Source organism: Ptychodera flava, chromosome 17 (assembly GCF_041260155.1).
Source record: "Ptychodera flava strain L36383 chromosome 17, AS_Pfla_20210202, whole genome shotgun sequence".
Lineage (NCBI taxonomy): Eukaryota > Metazoa > Hemichordata > Enteropneusta > Ptychoderidae > Ptychodera > Ptychodera flava.
The window spans coordinates 2,596,135-2,616,457 of NC_091944.1; the positions used below are offsets into that span (position 1 = coordinate 2,596,135).

At 38.3% G+C, this 20,323-nt stretch overlaps 1 protein-coding gene across 1 annotated transcript; it reads right to left on the bottom strand.

The window, feature by feature from the left end:
• Positions 1-3,930: 3,930 nt before the first annotated feature.
• LOC139115141 (protein disulfide-isomerase A6-like) lies at positions 3,931-20,323 on the bottom strand. The gene is made up of 11 exons (XM_070677051.1): positions 20,156-20,323; positions 17,856-17,997; positions 17,332-17,389; positions 16,623-16,749; positions 14,656-14,774; positions 13,588-13,842; positions 12,524-12,673; positions 6,976-7,133; positions 6,122-6,280; positions 5,157-5,253; positions 3,931-4,716 (listed from the first exon to the last, which is right to left on the bottom strand). Exons 1-11 carry the CDS (start codon positions 20,169-20,171, stop codon positions 4,636-4,638), a joined length of 1,362 nt encoding a protein of 453 aa, XP_070533152.1. The 5' UTR covers positions 20,172-20,323; the 3' UTR covers positions 3,931-4,635.

Below are 20,323 nucleotides of genomic sequence, written 5' to 3' on the forward strand. Positions count from 1 at the left end.
CTGGTATAGGTTTTGAACAAAAAAATTTCAAAACCTACAATGAGTAGGAGTGTCATGGACATACATGTATTCATTGCAAAGAACCAATGTGCATTTGCACACGATAAACAATTCAAGCTACACCAGCCCTTCCATTAAATGTCATGAGTTTTTATTTTCATGTGTGCACTATAATTATCTACATCCCCTGAGAAATATAGAGATTGATATCCAATGTTATCTCTCTGTAATTACTCATAATACCAATTTCTTCATGGTTACGAAAGTTTTAAACTTTTAATTATATCATATCTGCTTGTTTTTACATAGAGTGCTTTGTGTGATACACAGATTAAAGCAAAGATTAGAATACAGAATTTCAAAAATTCAAATATGTGTGTGTTTTTGGGTTTGTAGCATGACAGTATACACCATTAATGTGCTTTGATAATGTAACTGATGCTTTGTTTTTCTTGCCATTTGAAGTTGAAATAAAATTTCACAGAGTTTTCATCACCAGCCAGTGTTGTATATTAATCTGTCACATGTAGCATTGTTGAAATAGAGGAGAATGTGAGACTAATGATATGAATGGTCCCTGTCAATGATAATGATTAGGATATTGTAACCTTTTGAAGTTTGAATCAATACATGTATTCCACTCACAACAATTTTTGGCCAGTATGCTTTAGTAAAAGTAACAACCATTGCGGATTATTAAAATACCTAGTTATCAGTAAACTAGTCAAAATTCCCAAATGTACCAGTATTTTGTTACCGCCAAGTTGATAAAAGTAGACAAGAGCATATGTAAATATTAAATATTTAATATGCGAGTTTTGATTTTCAAAATGACCACAAACAAGCTGTAATTTACTTTGCTGAAAATAAAACTTTTGGTAGAGTCATTCCCACTACTAGGGAGGAAGTTTCCATATTAATGCTGTTAATCCTCCAACCAAACTTTTCTCAGCGTTGATCACACATGATCAGAATATCAAATGAAGCCTTCCTGGAAATTCATTCAGGGGAAGGGGGGGGGGGGGGGGGAGAGGGGAGGTTAGTAAGCTCAATTCTCTGAGTTAATTCAATATTCCACAGGATAACTGACAGCAAAAGATTCTTTAAGTTTGTATGCACCTCGAAAGTGAAAGACTTAAAATTTTGCTCAAACTTTCCTAAATTAAACTTTCAACAATTATGTTACCAAATCAACAACAAAAATCACTTGCACGAAGTCATCAACTTAAGATGTGATATCTGGACTTCTGTGCGAGTCCCTGTTGAATCCATAGGATCCTTAGGCAGAAAGATGAGGTGATGACTGTAGCCAAAACTCACTATACACGCACATGAAATGAAGAGCCCCATCTAAGTGATAGGACCGACCACAGTAATTCCGACTGATCCATTAGCTCAGTTGGTAGAGCATCCGAAATGTATTCGGGGGTTGTGAGTTTGAGTCCCACATGAGTCACTTTTCATTTCATTTACTACATTACACAAAAAAAAATTTCGTATAGTGAGGTGAGTCACCACTTCAAACCCAAAAAGTTACTTTGCATTGAATGCTTAAAGTGCCAGTAATTAATAAGGTAAAGTCTAACAATTTTATCATTTCCCAGCATCTGCTTGTTTTCATCCCGCATCATGCTGTGTATTTGAAGAACATGAAGACTCTCAGTGATGTTGTCATTATGGCGGTCATGTCAATAGAAAACAGTATTTGGCCAGCCAGTAAAGTCTTACAGTCATATGCCAAGTTGACAGGTAAAAATAATGTCCTAGTTTTGGACTGCTGAGATTTTTGTAATATCTATGTATGATATTTTGCTGAGGCGGGCAACAAAGTTACCTGCCTTAATGTTTGCTTGTTATGTATGGGTCAATCATTGAAAGTTATTTTTCATATTCTTTAAAATCAGGATATGTAAATCTGGCCAAGTATTTGAATATGGATAGAACAGTCAATCATTGCCTGGGCTTATGTGTATATCCAGATAGAACTGGGGCAAATTTATTTTCAGAAATTACAGTGATTCAAAATATTATCCATGTCAGCACACTTCAATTGAAATCATAGTATCAATCAGGTCCACATTCACCCACATGTACTTGTGTACTCTCATGTTCTTTTAACCTAAAGGTGTGTGTGTGTGTGTGTGTGTGTGTGTGTGTGTGTGCGATAACCACAATAAGACTCATAAAGGTACCAGCTGCCCCAGTACTATTTTCATCTCGACGACAGATGGGTGTGTAGACTGCTGGGGTCCGTATCTTCAAAGTTATTTAAAATTCATGGATGTGTAAGGATATATACCATTTTAATATCATTTTACACAATTACTTCAATTATGAGTTGACTGATCATACACAATCTGTGAAAATTGTGTGCCTTATAAATCATCCAAGACTTTCCAGACTACTTTCATGTCCAAGGCCTTTCCTGATGTCTGCCAGGAACTTAGGGGCCGTCGATAATAAAAGCTGACGCACAAGAAACGTAATTCCTTCGTTTTACTTGAAACTCCCTCCCTCCCCCTCAAAACGAAAGTTCTTATGCGAAATCAATTTCGTATTATGCCATTTCTGACAAACCAACACGCATGATCTCTGATCCGCACGCCCATGAAAATACACCGGAAGGGCACATCAATTAATAAACGTCCACTTCAACGCGTTTCACTTTTTAAGACAGCACATTTTAATGTGTTTCGTATGTAGGAAAATGTTTCACGTACATGTTTCATGTTAAAAAGGCATACAAGTGTCAGTAGTTAAGGAAGTCTGGATAGCACACTTAATATTCATATATTCCTGCCTACGTCATCATTACGTAAAACTATTCATACTTTTTATGCTAATGTACTTCCTGCTTACGTCATTAATGTATGCTCATATGATGTAACTCATTAAATATTCATAATGTTTTTGAATATATGAATATTAAGTGTGCTATCCAGACTTCTTTAACTACTAGTGTCTATTTCACATTCATGTCTTTTCATTGTCTTTTCTGTCTCCGTATTTTGTGGTCATTCAGTTCTCGATGAACGCGAAGGTAACATTGCGTTCTCGCTGCGAAGTCACACTTCGAAAACAATAGAAAATCCCTATGCGATTTTGACGCACACAAAACGAAATGAGCTTTTACCCCCTCCCCCCCTAAACAAAAGAATTACGTTTGTCGTGCGTCAGCTTTTATTATCGACGGCCCCTTACAGACTCTAACTTCAGGTTCAGATAAAGACGAGTCCGATTCAGTGATGCATTTCCAACAAACATGGTTAAGATACAGATTGGAATCTGTAATTTTGATTTGAAATGGACATATTTTTCTTTGCCAGACTAGTATACCCTTCAAAATTTCACATACGTGTAGTTTGCCCAGAGTTCAACAATATCATCTCTCTCTCCTTTCCAGTTGGCCAGGAAAGATCCAACATGTCCTCAATTTTTCCCAAAGCCTTGTAGACCCAGTAGCTGTAACTTTAAAGGACTTTTTCAATATTTTTGTTTTGCATGCCAACTGTAGTTTCTTATTCTACTTCCCAAACCATATTGAGATGTACAGCATTCAGTTTCTCAGCCTGTACAGGTGTAAACTGCATTGTTAATGCCAACAAGAGAATTCTCAGTGGCTCCAACTAAAATTTGTATGTAAATAATAACAGTGCATTATACATGTACAGACACTGTGTTAAAGGTATACTGTCACCGTTCCAATTTTGCCACAGTTACAATGGAAAGAGAAAATCTAACCAATCACAGATTTTAAGCGGGTGGCCACTTTTTAAAAACAGCGCCCTCACATGGACATTTAGATTACAGGTGACTGTATGCCTTTAACAAGCTAAAACATTGCAACTGCCATACAAAACAAAAATAATAAAGTAAATAAGCAACAATTACATCTACTGGCTTTTTAAATGACTATAAGCAGACAAACAATTACCAACAGTCACATTTTTTAATGACATCTTTAAAAAATGTTTTACATTTCATAACAAATGTTGGTATTCTCCTAGCTTTTAGGCCCAGTTTGTATACACCTTTGTAGCAAATATCTACAAAGTGATTCTGTATTTTCAAGTCGAAAATATGTGAAAGACAACAGGCTATGCCAAGACCAAGGGTTCCCTAAAACTTGCAAGTTTAATGTGTATATTCCATGGAAAACAAAAAAAAAAGCTGAAAATTTCCTGATGGATTGAAGGAAACATCAAATTCAAGGACAATATAGATGTGTACCGCAACGACATAAATAATGAAATGAAATGTGCCAATATTCTGCCTGTTTTGAATTATCTGGTATATCTGTACAAATTTAAAATATGCGTCTATTGGAGTTGCAACAAGGATGGGTTTACGGATCTTAAAAATAGAAAATTAAAAGGTAATGTTAAACTAGCAAAAGTGCGCTAAAAACTGACTTCAGCTTAGAAGAGTGCCCCACCCTCTTTCAACAGAAAACTAGTGATTTAATACACCATAATACTACGTGTAGTTTATGTTCAAGTTCAGAACAAGTACTGCCTGTACCATGATGGATATCAATCCCTAACTTCATTCTATGTCACCTTTGAATAACATGGCTTTTGAAAGTTTTTTTAAAAAAATGTTTTCTGGAACTGAAACAAGGCAAACTCAATTATTTTATAATTCGTCTTTGCCAGCGTCTTCCTCTTCATCATCCATATCAAAGTCACTGAGATCAATGTCATCCTCTACAGGAAGCTGAAAAATACAAAATTGTCACAATCACTGACTCTGTCACCCCTAGTATTCATTGTGTGAACATCCAAGACCATATTAAAACACATCCAAGACCATTTTAAACCAAATAATTTGGAGTGGTAGGGGTGTTGTACTTTGTCTTATGGGAAATACATATTTTAATGTGCAGTTTGCTAAAGCATGAAGCAAATGTCTTCTGTGATTCAGACAACGGGTCAATTTTGACAAAATGCAGAAATTTTTTTAAAAAACATTCAAAAGTTTCACAGTAATTTTGGACAAACACTTCAAACATCATTATCGAAACCATTCATGATTAGTTTGTGATACTAATCTTAAATGTCCTTAGGCTGTTCACATTCACAACATCCTAAAAAACCAACATGAACACAATTCTACACCACAGTTTCATATCAGGATATAGACTATGTTGTACTTACTTCTCCATCTTTGCCGTCCCATGCATCTATTTTATTTACTGTTGGTAGTTTAGCTCCTCTTATGGGTGCTGTTGAACCCCGTCCAAATGACAACTCTCTGAAAATCACAAAAATATCACACATTATAGCATACCAATATATTGAGGGCGCAAATACAGCGATCTGATTGGTCGAGATGCGAAAAGAACAGTGGTATATTCGTGATATACTACAGCTGGCATATGCACAAGCTCTTAGCTTGAGCAAAAATCAGTTTTTGCATCCCACGCCAGAATTTCAATATACTGTTATGATATCATAGCAGTAAATCACACCAAGTGACGGTACACCACGAGATTTTGACCAGTTCACTTCATATATGCACTCACTATCGCTCGTGCATACATGTTGTGAACTGGTCAAAATCTCGTGGTATACCATCGCTGAGTGTGCTTTATTGCTTAATTATGGAAGATGGCATTCTGGACTATTAACCCTTTCATCACCATGGTTTGGCCCAAACCCATTGTTATCAATGGTGACTGTGGACCTGATTACAGGAAATGGGGGTGAACAGGTCACAAGTCAGAATATAGAAAAGCCAATTATGGAAATAAGTTCATGCACTGTATACCTGATAGTTCAGTCAAATCTTAATATGATGCTGGGAAATAAATTTAAGTCCCATTTGTAAAGACTCAGTCCTGTTGTTACGTCAAGGTCTCCTCAAAGAACACATGGAATTCTTGACTGCCAATAACTTAATTCTTATGAATCCTTCAACAGGAAACTGTATGAAAGACTGACAAAAGACTGTCACACACACTCTCTCAACAAAGTTCAACACAAAACATCGGTAGAATGTATTAATGTCAGGATGAGTGTTATTGCTGTTGCAAAAATGAAAATTGTGAATAGAAAGGTGCAATGCAGAGAAAATGCTGAAACACTGAATACAAAACATGAGACTTGTCACATGAATTTACCTGAGAAATTCAGTGAGACCATCTTCACCAAATGATCCTTTTAATAATGCAAATTTCATTTTTCTAGTATTTACAGCAGCCATGGCTGGATAACCAAATCCTCCAATTCCTAGTGATTCTTCTACTGCAGACTGGGCACCTGCTTCAGCCCATACCCATCTGAAATGTTGACATAAACAGAAAATTAACGCATATATACAAATGGTTTTTCTTCCTCCAATTTAAACTAAATTTTGAAAAGAGACTTGAATTGATACCTTCAGAAGAAGAACCCCTTTCTCATCAGGTATGTTACCTGTCATCATGCCATCAGTAAAACAAAGTATTGAGTCAAAAGCTACATTGTATTTTCACAAACTCTACATGTTTTATGCAAGAATATAATAAATTATCTTCTGTTCAACAGTTTCAGCCTCTGGCCTCATAACTCATCTAAACAGGGTGTGTCACACCAGACTTGGTTGGCTATCATAAAGAGATATTACTGAATTTCACAGACTTTGCAGATCAAATGGCCCCTCAATGTCAATGTACTCTTTAAACCACATATTTGTTCCATTAACCACAGACACGTTCGTTTTTCTCACTAAATTGTTCTGAAGTTGCATGGCAGATTTCACAGAATGATTTTCAAACAGAGGACAGAAACCTTAAAACTAGAACTCTACAGAATATAGTTTGATCCGCTAGTTCATCAAAAATAGAGCAACTTTCTGAAAAATTTAGTCTGGAAAATGTACACTTCTATGTGGAGGACAATAAAAATAACAAATGTTGAGGCACATGGGAAAGTTGGAGCTGTGCACCAGAAAATAGGAGTGAAAGCCTGTCAAATTCTGGCAGTAGGAACTCACCCCCACATCTTCTTCTTGTATCTGTCAGCCATGTCCCTGAGAAGATCAAGGTATTTGTTTCGTCCTGCTGCTCCAGTGTCTAGAATATGTGGCAGGATGGAAATAACGCACAACTGATGTTTTTCACAGGCATCCTTCAGGACTTGCTCTCCTACAAGCTGAAGATGACAATATTCAACCAAGATCAATTAAAGGAACAATAGTTGTTACTGTTGATAATATTACATTATTTTCGTTAAATAAAATGTTTTCATATTCTTCTCCTGAAAGTATGAAGAAATACAGAGAACTAGCTTTACCAACATATTGGAAGGAGCGTGTATAGTATGCAATGTCAAAGTCCACAAATGACCATGGTACTTGATGGAGGGACCGTGCTAAAACGGCGTTTGTGATGGAAGAACTGTGCTAAAACCACGTACATGGCAAAGGACCGTGCTAAAACGGAGTTTGTGATGGGAGGGACTGTGCCAAAACCATGTATGTGATGGAGGGATCGACTGTGCTAAAACCATGTATGTGATGAAGGGACTGTGCTAAAATCATGTATGTGATGGAGGGACTGTGCTAAAACCATGTATGTGATGGAGGGACTGTGCTAAATGTATGTGATGGAGGGACTGTGCTAAAACCATGTATGTGATGGAGGGACTGTGCTAAAACCATGTATGTGATGGAGGGACTGTGCTAAATGTATGTGATGGAGGGACTGTGCTAAAACATGTATGTGATGGAGGGACTGTGCTAAAATCATGTATGTGATGGAGGGACTGTGCTAAAACCATGTATGTGATGGAGGGACTGTGCTAAAATCATGTATGTGATGGAGGGACTGTGCTAAAACCATGTATGTGATGGAGGGACTGTGCTAAATGTATGTGATGGAGGGACTGTGCTAAAACCATGTATGTGATGGAGGGACTGTGCTAAATGTATGTGTGGAGGGACTGTGCTAAAACCATGTATGTGATGGAGGGACTGTGCTAAAACCATGTATGTGATGGAGGGACTGTGCTAAATGTATGTGATGGAGGGACTGTGCTAAATGTATGTGATGGAGGGACTGTGCTAAAATCATGTATGTGATGGAGGGACTGTGCTAAAACCATGTATGTGATGGGAGGGACTGTGCTAAATGTATGTGATGGAGGGACTGTGCTAAAACCATGTATGTGATGGAGGGACTGTGCTAAATGTATGTGATGGAGGGACTGTGCTAAATGTATGTGATGGAGGGACTGTGCTAAATGTATGTGATGGAGGGACTGTGCTAAATGTATGTGATGGAGGGACTGTGCTAAAATCATGTATGTGATGGGAGGGACTGTGCTAAAACCATGTATGTGATGGAGGGACTGTGCTAACCATGTATGTGATGGGAGGGACTGTGCTAAAACCATGTATGTGATGGAGGGACTGTGCTAAATGTATGTGATGGAGGGACTGTGCTAAATGTATGTGATGGGAGGGACTGTGCTAAATGTATGTGATGGAGGACTGTGCTAAAACCATGTATGTGATGGAGGGACTGTGCTAAAATCATGTATGTGATGGAGGGACTGTGCTAAATGTATGTGATGGGAGGGACTGTGCTAAATGTATGTGATGGGAGGGACTGTGCTAAATGTATGTGATGGAGGGACTGTGCTAAAACCATGTATGTGATGGAGGGACTGTGCTAAATGTATGTGATGGAGGGACTGTGCTAAATGTATGTGATGGAGGGACTGTGCTAAATGTATGTGATGGAGGGACTGTGCTAAAACCATGTATGTGATGGAGGGACTGTGCTAAAATCATGTATGTGATGGAGGGACTGTGCTAAATGTATGTGATGGAGGGACTGTGCTAAATGTATGTGATGGGAGGGACTGTGCTAAATGTATGTGATGGAGGACTGTGCTAAAACCATGTATGTGATGGAGGGACTGTGCTAAATGTATGTGATGAAGGGACTGTGCTAAAACCATGTATGTGATGGAGGGACTGTGCTAAAATCATGTATGTGATGGAGGGACTGTGCTAAATGTATGTGATGGAGGGACTGTGCTAAATGTATGTGATGGAGGGACTGTGCTAATGTATGTGATGGAGGGACTGTGCTAAAACCATGTATGTGATGGGAGGGACTGTGCTAAATGTATGTGATGGAGGGACTGTGCTAAAACAATGTATGTGATGGAGGGACTGTGCTAAATGTATGTGATGGAGGGACTGTGCTAAATGTATGTGATGGAGGGACTGTGCTAAATGTATGTGATGGAGGGACTGTGCTAAATGTATGTGATGGAGGAACTGTGCTAAAACCATGTATGTGATGGAGGGACTGTGCTAAAACCATGTATGTGATGGAGGGACTGTGCTAAAACCATGTATGTGATGGAGGGACTGTGCTAAATGTATGTGATGGAGGGACTGTGCTAAATGTATGTGATGGGAGGGACTGTGCTAAATGTATGTGATGGGAGGGACTGTGCTAAATGTATGTGATGGAGGGACTGTGCTAAAACCATGTATGTGATGGAGGGACTGTGCTAAAATCATGTATGTGATGGAGGGACTGTGCTAAATGTATGTGATGGGAGGGACTGTGCTAAATGTATGTGATGGGAGGGACTGTGCTAAATGTATGTGATGGAGGGACTGTGCTAAAATCATGTATGTGATGGAGGGACTGTGCTAAATGTATGTGATGGAGGGACTGTGCTAAATGTATGTGATGGAGGGACTGTGCTAAAATCATGTATGTGATGGAGGGACTGTGCTAAATGTATGTGATGGGAGGGACTGTGCTAAATGTATGTGATGGAGGGACTGTGCTAAAACCATGTATGTGATGGAGGGACTGTGCTAAAATCATGTATGTGATGGAGGGACTGTGCTAAATGTATGTGATGGGAGGGACTGTGCTAAATGTATGTGATGGGAGGGACTGTGCTAAATGTATGTGATGGAGGGACTGTGCTAAAATCATGTATGTGATGGAGGGACTGTGCTAAATGTATGTGATGGAGGGACTGTGCTAAATGTATGTGATGGGAGGGACTGTGCTAAATGTATGTGATGGAGGGACTGTGCTAAAACCATGTATGTGATGGAGGGACTGTGCTAAAATCATGTATGTGATGGAGGGACTGTGCTAAATGTATGTGATGGAGGGACTGTGCTAAATGTATGTGATGGGAGGGACTGTGCTAAATGTATGTGATGGAGGGACTGTGCTAAAACCATGTATGTGATGGAGGGACTGTGCTAAATGTATGTGATGGGAGGGACTGTGCTAAAACCATGTATGTGATGGAGGGACTGTGCTAAAATCATGTATGTGATGGAGGGACTGTGCTAAATGTATGTGATGGAGGGACTGTGCTAAATGTATGTGATGGAGGGACTGTGCTAAAACCATGTATGTGATGGAGGGACTGTGCTAAATGTATGTGATGGAGGGACTGTGCTAAATGTATGTGATGGAGGGACTGTGCTAAATGTATGTGATGGAGGGACTGTGCTAAATGTATGTGATGGAGGGACTGTGCTAAAACCATGTATGTGATGGGAGGGACTGTGCTAAATGTATGTGATGGAGGGACTGTGCTAAAACATGTATGTGATGGAGGGACTGTGCTAAAACCATGTATGTGATGGAGGGACTGTGCTAAAACCATGTATGTGATGGAGGGACTGTGCTAAAACCATGTATGTGATGGAGGGACTGTGCTAAATGTATGTGATGGAGGGACTGTGCTAAATGTATGTGATGGAGGGACTGTGCTAAATGTATGTGATGGGAGGGACTGTGCTAAAACCATGTATGTGATGGAGGGACTGTGCTAAAACCATGTATGTGATGGGAGGGACTGTGCTAAAACCATGTATGTGATGGGAGGGACTGTGCTAAAACCATGTATGTGATGGAGGGACTGTGCTAAATGTATGTGATGGGAGGGACTGTGCTAAAATCATGTATGTGATGGAGGGACTGTGCTAAAATCATGTATGTGATGGAGGGACTGTGCTAAATGTATGTGATGGAGGGACTGTGCTAAAACCATGTATGTGATGGGAGGGACTGTGCTAAAATCATGTATGTGATGGAGCTAGGGAATGTGCTAAAATCATGTATGTGATGGAGGGACTGTGCTAAATGTATGTGATGGAGGGACTGTGCTAAATGTATGTGATGGAGGGACTGTGCCAAGATATGTATGTGATGGAGGGACTGTGCTAAAATCATGTATGTGATGGAGGGACTGTGCTAAAACCATGTATGTGATGGAGGGACTGTGCTAAATGTATGTGATGGAGGGACTGTGCTAAAACCATGTATGTGATGGAGGGACTGTGCTAAACCATGTATATGATGGAGGGACTGTGCTAAATGTATGTGATGGAGGGACTGTGCTAAATGTATGTGATGGAGGGACTGTGCTAAAATCATGTATGTGATGGAGGGACTGTGCTAAAACCATGTATGTGATGGAGGGACTGTGCTAAATGTATGTGATGGAGGGACTGTGCTAAAATCATGTATGTGATGGAGGGACTGTGCTAAATGTATGTGATGGAGGGACTGTGCTAAATGTATGTGATGGAGGGACTGTGCTAAATGTATGTGATGGAGGGACTGTGCTAAATGTATGTGATGGAGGGACTGTGCTAAATGTATGTGATGGAGGGACTGTGCTAAATGTATGTGATGGAGGGACTGTGCTAAATGTATGTGATGGAGGGACTGTGCTAAATGTATGTGATGGAGGGACTGTGCTAAAACCATGTATGTGATGGAGGGACTGTGCTAAATGTATGTGATGGAGGGATTGTGCTAAAACCATGTATGTGATGGAGGGACTGTGCTAAATGTATGTGATGGAGGGACTGTGCTAAATGTATGTGATGGAGGGACTGTGCTAAATGTATGTGATGGAGGGACTGTGCTAAATGTATGTGATGGGAGGGACTGTGCTAAACCATGTATGTGATGGAGGGACTGTGCTAAATGTATGTGATGGAGGGACTGTGCTAAAACCATGTATGTGATGGAGGGACTGTGCTAAAACCATGTATGTGATGGAGGGATTGTGCTAAAACCATGTATGTGATGGAGGGACTGTGCTAAATGTATGTGATGGGAGGGACTGTGCTAAAACCATGTATGTGATGGAGGGACTGTGCTAAATGTATGTGATGGAGGACTGTGCTAAAACCATGTATGTGATGGAGGGACTGTGCTAAAACCATGTATGTGATGGAGGGATTGTGCTAAAACCATGTATGTGATGGAGGGACTGTGCTAAATGTATGTGATGGAGGGACTGTGCTAAATGTATGTGATGGAGGGACTGTGCTAAATGTATGTGATGGAGGGACTGTGCTAAATGTATGTGATGGAGGGATTATGCTAAAAGGACATTTGTGATGGAAGCACAATGTTTAAAACCTGGTACATGATGGAGGGGATGTGCTAAAACCACGTACATGATGAGGAACCATGCTAAAACCAAACAAACCTGATAACTCTACATGATTATTCAGTATGTGTAACACTAACCTCTTCAATCTCTGGTGGTGGCAGGGTTTCAGCAAGTTTGTCTAAACACCAGTTGACGATATCACCAGATGTCCTACCACCTGTGAATTCTTCGGCATCACCACTCTTCTTACCAGCTGGGAAATATTTGATGGTTGGGTATCCACGTACCTAACACACAAGGAAATTGTTGGTCAACTTGCAAATGTGTTGATCAGCAGCCAGATGCTGGATAAATAGATCAGCTTTTTACTCATTTTGGCAAGCTTATTTTCCATTAAAAAAAAATTGATTCGGGAGGACTTATGTATTATTGGAAATCAACTTCAAAAGCTGTTTCTAGTATTATATGCCACATACTCAGCAAATTTTCAATTATTTTCCTTAATAAACATGTACAAAATACAAAAAATTAAAATAAAATTTCCTAAGACCAAAAAATGTATCTAATATTGTTTAGCCAATGACTAAGTTTTCACAGCCTGGATCATACAAAAGGTGTAATATTTTGTTTGTCCTGTTTCTTTCTAGTGAATTAATTCCTTTCTTTGGTAAAATGTCTACGAAGTGGACCTCTTTTCTTAGCGTTACTCCTGCAATGCTTCCAAAGAACCAAACTTTTTCAGGAAATATTGAACTGTGAATCGTTTCACAACATGACTAGTTGCAGTTATCATTTTATCATAATCTTATTCACAACACAGATTGCCAGATCAGCATGAGATATCCACAATACAGACAACTCCAAGTAAAAACAGCTGACTCAACCCATATTTCTGTGCAAAGATATATATGATATACATTCACAAATACAGACAACTCAAAGTAAAACAGCGGACTTACCCCATATTTCTGTGCAAAGATACGGTATATATGATATACATTCACAAATACAGACAACTCCACATAAAAACAGCGGACTTACCCCATATTTCTGTGCAAAGATATATATGATATACATTCACAAATACAGACAACTCCACATAAAAACAGCTGACTCAACCCATATTTCTGTGCACAGATACCGGTATATATGATATACATTCACAAATGCAGACAACTCAAAGTAAAAACAGCGGACTCACCCCATATTTCTGTGCAAAGATAGTTTCAGCAGTGGCATCAACAGCTCCAAGGTTAAATTTTCCTTTGAGTTCAGCTGCAGCCTTTGCCCACTCTGGTTCTAAGTTTTTACAATGTCCACACCATGGTGCATAGAATTCTACCAACCAGTTTTCCTCACTGCCCAACACAAGCTCTTCAAAGTTCGAGTCTGTCAGGGTGATCACAGCCTTCTCACCACCACTGCCGCCACCGCCGCCGCCTCCGCTACCACCACTCTGCAAGAGAAACACAGCCAACAAATTAATTCAAATAACAGGAGAGAATTAATTGTCACATTGGTCATTTCATTACTTTTCGTTTTACACTTGAGAAAATAACAACCACACTTAACCAAAGGAGTTATTTTCATCACAGATATATGCAAATTTGGTCACATGACAGGTCCATTTCTTTATTTTATTGACTTATATTCAAATTAGTGGCATCTGGTCCAAGTAATGATATTCTTGATACACTGAGGTTGGATCATTGTCTTTGATATGGTATGCCTGCGTCTTGCAATCAGATGTACCAAAAGACAGTACATCTCTCTATCTATTTATTTATCTTCATGTATCTATCTATCTAATAAATTTATATAGAGCCAAATATCCAAAGCTACGCTATGCTCAGGGGTGCTTTGAGTGACTTTGAGAATGAAAACGCTCTCTGAAAGATGCAAGTTTCTGAGCATCTTTTCAAAGTGTTCACATTGGGAGAGGTTTTTATGTCCACGGGTAAAGAGTTCCAAAGGACGGGAACTGCTGAGGAGAATGACTAGCAACTGTAGGAAGTCAGATTCTATCTGGGTGTGTGTGAATAAGGCAATTCAGATTTATCCTTTCATGATATATTAGTAGGAAATCAAGGCTGATGTGCATAGTCTTGGAAACTGTTATCCAATTCGGTTGCTGAATCTTACTGTATAACACAAATAGACTCCCTAAGTTGCTGTGAATAGTGACAATCGACCAATCAGATATAACCTTCCAAGCATGCTGCATATCAGCGGAGAAATCAGTGTTACTTATGAATTTTAGCTGACTTACAGACTTGCTGCCACCTCCAGAGCTGCCGCCGCCGCCAGCTTTCTTACCAAGACGTTGTCCAACCATGTCCTTAGCTTTCTTCATGCACTCATTTGTAATGGCATCAGCCGTTCTGGCACCTGAAAATAGCAACATTCAAATTTTGGTTAATCCTTGCTCAATTGTCTCATCTTTTATTTTGTTGTGAAAATTCATCTACTCTTACTGACAAGAAATATTGCAATCTATTAAATATTACTTTATCTCATCTCCCTACTGTTTTGGACCTACAAACAGGGAACCAATTCAGTAGCTCTGATGAAATTTAAGGGTAACTTCTTAAATACATGCACGTAAAAACTCGGATGTTGCAGTCGCCTTTAACACTGGAACTATCCCTTAATAATTAGAAGAAACACAGGCATGACAAACAAAACTCTGTTTTTTATATTATGCTGTGCAGATTTAGAACAATAATAATCCACTTTTACTCCATGGACACCAAATCTATGCCTGATACTTAACTTCTGCCTACATTTTTATTTGATACGTTTAATTATCAAATATCCTTTGCCGGAGCATTTCATGGGTTAAGAGATTGCAGATTTTTTCTCTATTTATTTTTGCTGTTTGTATAGTGATGCCATTAGAATTTGTCGATTTGTATTAAACTTGTTTATCCAGAGTATTGTCTATGCATAATAACATGCTGTGACATTTTGTGATGATGTGGCGATCTATTTACCATTCAAATGAGCATGACATGCAAATAGAGTGATTGATTATGTCATTTTCAAATGTTGCCAATAGCTTATGCAACCACCAATGAAAAACAAGCAGAGTATATGCCAAAACTATCAGTAGTTTTAACTGTATCTTAAGGTGGTTGGAAAGGCTAGAGCGTCAGTTATAAATTTCAACAAAACTATTAAAATATAAAAGTAGTCAACATTCTCTGTGGAATAAAAAAACTAGACATTTGGGCACAAAGGCATTGCAGAGTTATAGCCTGTTAAAACTTCTGAAAAACTGACCTAATAAGAAGAAGTTGGGGAGTCCTTAGTGTATTGACTATGGTAGAGGTCCCCTAGCTGTTAATAAAATGTTGAAAAGGGAAAGTCATTGTTTGCTGTTTTTCAGGAAAGTTTGACAAGGTGGTGCTGGCATTCAGAGTGAGTGACTGCTATTGTAAATGCATTTTTAAATTCTTTGAGTGTAAAAGAGGTGTCAAAACGTGAGATTAACAAAAAAAACCTGCTCTATGACTTCAAAAGAGGGGTGCAAATATGGCTTTTTTTCGACATTTTTGACAGAATAACAGTTTTCCTACATTCTTGTATACCAATTTAATCCAACTTTGAAATGAGATATGGCCATGGAATTTTTATAGCCTATTAACAAGGTTACAGATAAGATTTGTACGGCACAATTTTCCTGTATTTGAAGTACTTTTTGAAAAATCACATTTTGAAATTTGAAAGAATTTTAATAATTTTTTGATATATAAACCCCATGTAAAATCATGAAAACAAATTTTATTTACAAATCCTGCCGTACAAATCTTACAATAAATAGTGTCAACATATTTATAACTAATTTGGTAATATTAATACTATCCAATTATTATTAAATTCAAATATGTAAAAAAAATATGAAAATTAAATTTTAATATTTACTGGTGTCATATTTCAAAATCATGGCTGCAAATGTACCATTTTTATATTCTTTGGAGAAAATATCAACTAAGGGAGTTATCCTGAAAATTTGAACTAAATATCTTGATTCTAACACTTGAAACTTGACATTAACTCTGAGAAAAGAATTGGTGAAAAAATAGCCTTTCCAACCACCTTAATTGAAAGCCCTTTTAAAAACTGAGATATGAAAATCCCCTGCGGGGAGATGTGGTAAATCATAACATATCAAAAGCTTATCATCAAAATTTCTGCTTGATTGCCTGAAGGAATTACATTAAATCTAAAACTCACCATTATAATCGGATGGTTTTGCCTTATCTTGTCCAAATATTTTCAGGGTTGGAAATCCCTGTACCTGATAGGGTGCCCCAAGTTGCTGGTGTTTTGTCATGTCAACAGCTCCAACTTTCACCACACCCTGAAAATTTGTAATTATGAATACTTTACATCTACTACATATTAAAGTTTAGTATATTGAATCCTGTAGAAAGGAACTGTAGAGATGGCATTCAACTCTTGAGCATTTAATGAGATCAAAGTTGACATGCTACTGCCTCATATGTTTTCTCCCTGCCTAAAAAATATTTTACACAATACCTATATTTGTGTAAGGCTAACTTCCTGAAAATTTCTGTTTTGACTCAAGGCGTTCAGGAATCTTAAAAGTTTGAAAGACTACTGATTGAAACTATGTACATTTTCGAAGGTAAAGTGACTCAAAACTTCGAAAGCATTAAAACTAGTGGGCAGAAAACTTCAAAACGTTTGGCAACTATCGTAAATGGATTTCTGCCACAGAGGGCGCCCTTTCAACTTGCTCAACAGTCTGTAAACCTGCCAGGAAGTATGAAGTCGTGGCAGAAGAAGATTTAATGCATCAAATACTACAAACATTCAATGAGTACAAAAAGTTTGACAATTCTGTTATTTCAACTTATTTTATTTCAACTGACAGACCATTCCATACATTATGGAAGTTGGTTAGCAACTTTTACGTTACCTTCAATGCTGTGGCAGCTTTGTCATACTCTGGTGCCAAAGATTTGCAGTGACCACACCTGAATGGAGAAAATGTATATATCAACATGAAAAACAGGGAGATCACTTCTTGAGAAGGCAAAGAATCAGGCACACAGGGCAGTGGTTTATGAAAAATATCAGGTATAATGATACGAAAGGAAGGATGCATTCAGGAAACCCTGCTAAATCACAAATTCTTGGATGGAATGGTAATTTTATATATTAAGAGTGATAAGAGTGTTTGAGGTGGCGTAAACAAAGTTGGAAAGGTATTTTATGATTCCATTGAAACGCCTTTATCATTAATCTTGTAGCCACGATGAATGCAGAAGTATGCTGAGTTTATCCAAATATATGCAAAGACACACCTTCAAAAAAATTATACAAATGAAAATTCAAAACTAGTGACAGGTGACCGGAAATTTTTGTTTTGAAAGTAAAAATCTATACAGTAATTCATGCAAGTCAGAAGTATCAGCTGAAATGTATTGCAAAGTCACTCACCATGGTGCATAGAACTCTACAATCCAAAGCGAATCACTTTTCAACATCTTGTCAAATTTGTCAGGATCAAGGTCAATGACATTGGAGGTGCTGCTGTACAAGCCATGTGTGAAACTGGAGAATGCTGCACACAGGAATATGCCTGAAATTTAAACAACAATGCCAATATGTAATGTTACGTTTTTAATTCAGGGATGCTGATTACAGAATGCAACTGTTCTGTAATAACACCACAATATACAGACAACACAATAGCTACAGTGTCTCTCATATGGGAGTTCAGGCTTTGAGCAAATTACTAGAAGAGAAGGTGTGTGTGTGTGTGTGTGAGAGAGAGAGAGAGAGAGAGAGAGAGAGAGAGAGAGAGAGATTTTTCTATTTTTCATCAGAATGTGTCAACTACCAGCAGAAGTGTTGTTTCAATTTTATCGTAAAAATTTATGACTGACCATAAATCATTTTTATAGAAAACAAGACAACAATAACAAGAAGAGATACTGATGATTTCCATAAATGAACTGAAACTTCATTTTTGAACTATGCAAAAAGACTTGTGTAAAATAGATAGGCATAAACAAAGTTACAATACATTACAATTTCAACAAAACAACAGCATAAAGCAACTACTTGTGAAGCCAGTCACTGGTGTGGCATTGCATGATTTAGAATGAGAGATTTCCTTCATAAATATTTGCAACCTACTACTCTAAACATGGAAATTGCCGCAACAAATAATTGGATCTGTGGTAGGTGGTAGTTGAATGTCTTTGAGCAACTTTCAGTGCATTTTGATCTTATGTAATCCTCTGATGTACAAGATAAATTGCACCCAGAAGACTGTAAAATGGTATCAAACAAACACATTTCCAGTTACAATCATAAAATGTGAAAATCCACAATCATGCACCTAATAGATTATGTATAGTAAAAATACAACATTATCGCTGTTCCAAGGGGGTTGCCATTAGTTTAATTCCATACGTAAACTGTGGTACATATGTAACAATACACTGTATTGCTTAAAATCCAACATCTGTTGAATCAAACATGTGCTCATCATGGTAAACACTGCCATGATAAATATTCATGTCTGGGACGCATTAATAAACACCAGCCAATCATATGAGGAGGAGTGTGACAACTACCCAATCACATTTCTTTTAGTGTATGGCAATTTTAAACAATAGCCTGAACCAAAGGCATACCAACAAATCCACACTGGCAACAATGAATAAATAATCTTTCACATGTTAATCTGATTTTAAAGAAATAACCAATGACCATAATGTATTGGGATTTAATCCCAATACATAGGCTTCTTCAGCTTTCCGCTGTATGTTTGTTGAAGCTTGCTTTGTCATGGTGCATAATTGATGTTTGAGCCATAGCTAGGCAATGAGTGCTGGTACTTGACTCAATTATGCAGCTATAGAGGGTGCCATTGGCTTCATTAAACACACAACAGGCCTTGATATAATAAACCGAAGAATGACGTGTCCTAAATCAAAAAAAGGACGGGGCGTTGCAGGTTTAAGTAGCAACAATGCAATTATAAACAGACCACGAAGACAGCAACCAGTTGAACCTCATCCTCCACAAATGCCCCAATATGGTGAGTCATGCGAATGAATGGAGGAATTGTCTATATGTGACTCTCTAATCAAACTTGGGACATACATCTTTCTTAAGGAGTGGCCCCACATTTGCTCAGTGAAAGTATATAACCTGTGATCTGAAGGTCCCCAGTAATTCACCTTCTTTATAGTTATGTTACCCTGTCTGTCCGCGCGGCCGCGCCTTGTGTTTTATTGGTATTGCAACTTGGCATAATATATTCTGATACCCTCCCGACAAATAGAGAAAGAGGGGCCATGGATATACCCTGTGGTACATTCATGCAAGAGTGAGACGATGTGCTCTGGAAGTGGAAGAAGCCATACAATACGTATCTCGATTCTTCAAAAGCCCTCTACATAACATGTTCAAACTGGACAACTTTTCCATTGTGGGTAAACAAAGTTGAATTGCGACCAAAAACAAAAGTTAGATCAGGTCGCATTTCTGAGTAGCTAAAAAAATCTAGTATTTCGTTAAATCGAAGTAAACTCAACATCACTAACAAAACTTGTTAAGACATTTTACTGACGTGACAGGAACCCACCGTTTTACTGTTTATGAATGGGGAAGTTAAGACGAGGGGTGCTGACCCATCGATGGCAAGTTGAGAACTCATTTACTGCAAAACATGATGATATATAAAGGTCGAATTTAGTGTGGAAACAGGGAAGCTGCTGACTTACCTGCAAGAAGTTTCATGATTGCTGGTTCTGCTGTGACAAAGTCACTAACACCGCTCTCTTGGCTAGTTACCCTGTACGTGGACAGCTGAGCAAGCGTGCGAATATAACCGGGGTTAAAATGGCCTACCGTGGCTTTACCTGATTGGTTAAAATGTGCTCATGCGTGGT

What these genes read in the sequence shown, in the direction of transcription:
- LOC139115141 (XM_070677051.1), bottom strand. An exon ending in TACAAGAAGAAGATGTGGGG is followed by an intron (nt 6,281 to 6,975) that starts GTGAGTTCCTAC and finishes TCAACATTTCAG; the next exon opens with ATGGGTATGGGCTGAAGCAG. An exon ending in GGTCTCACTGAATTTCTCAG is followed by an intron (nt 5,254 to 6,121) that starts GTAAATTCATGT and finishes TGTGATTTTCAG; the next exon opens with AGAGTTGTCATTTGGACGGG.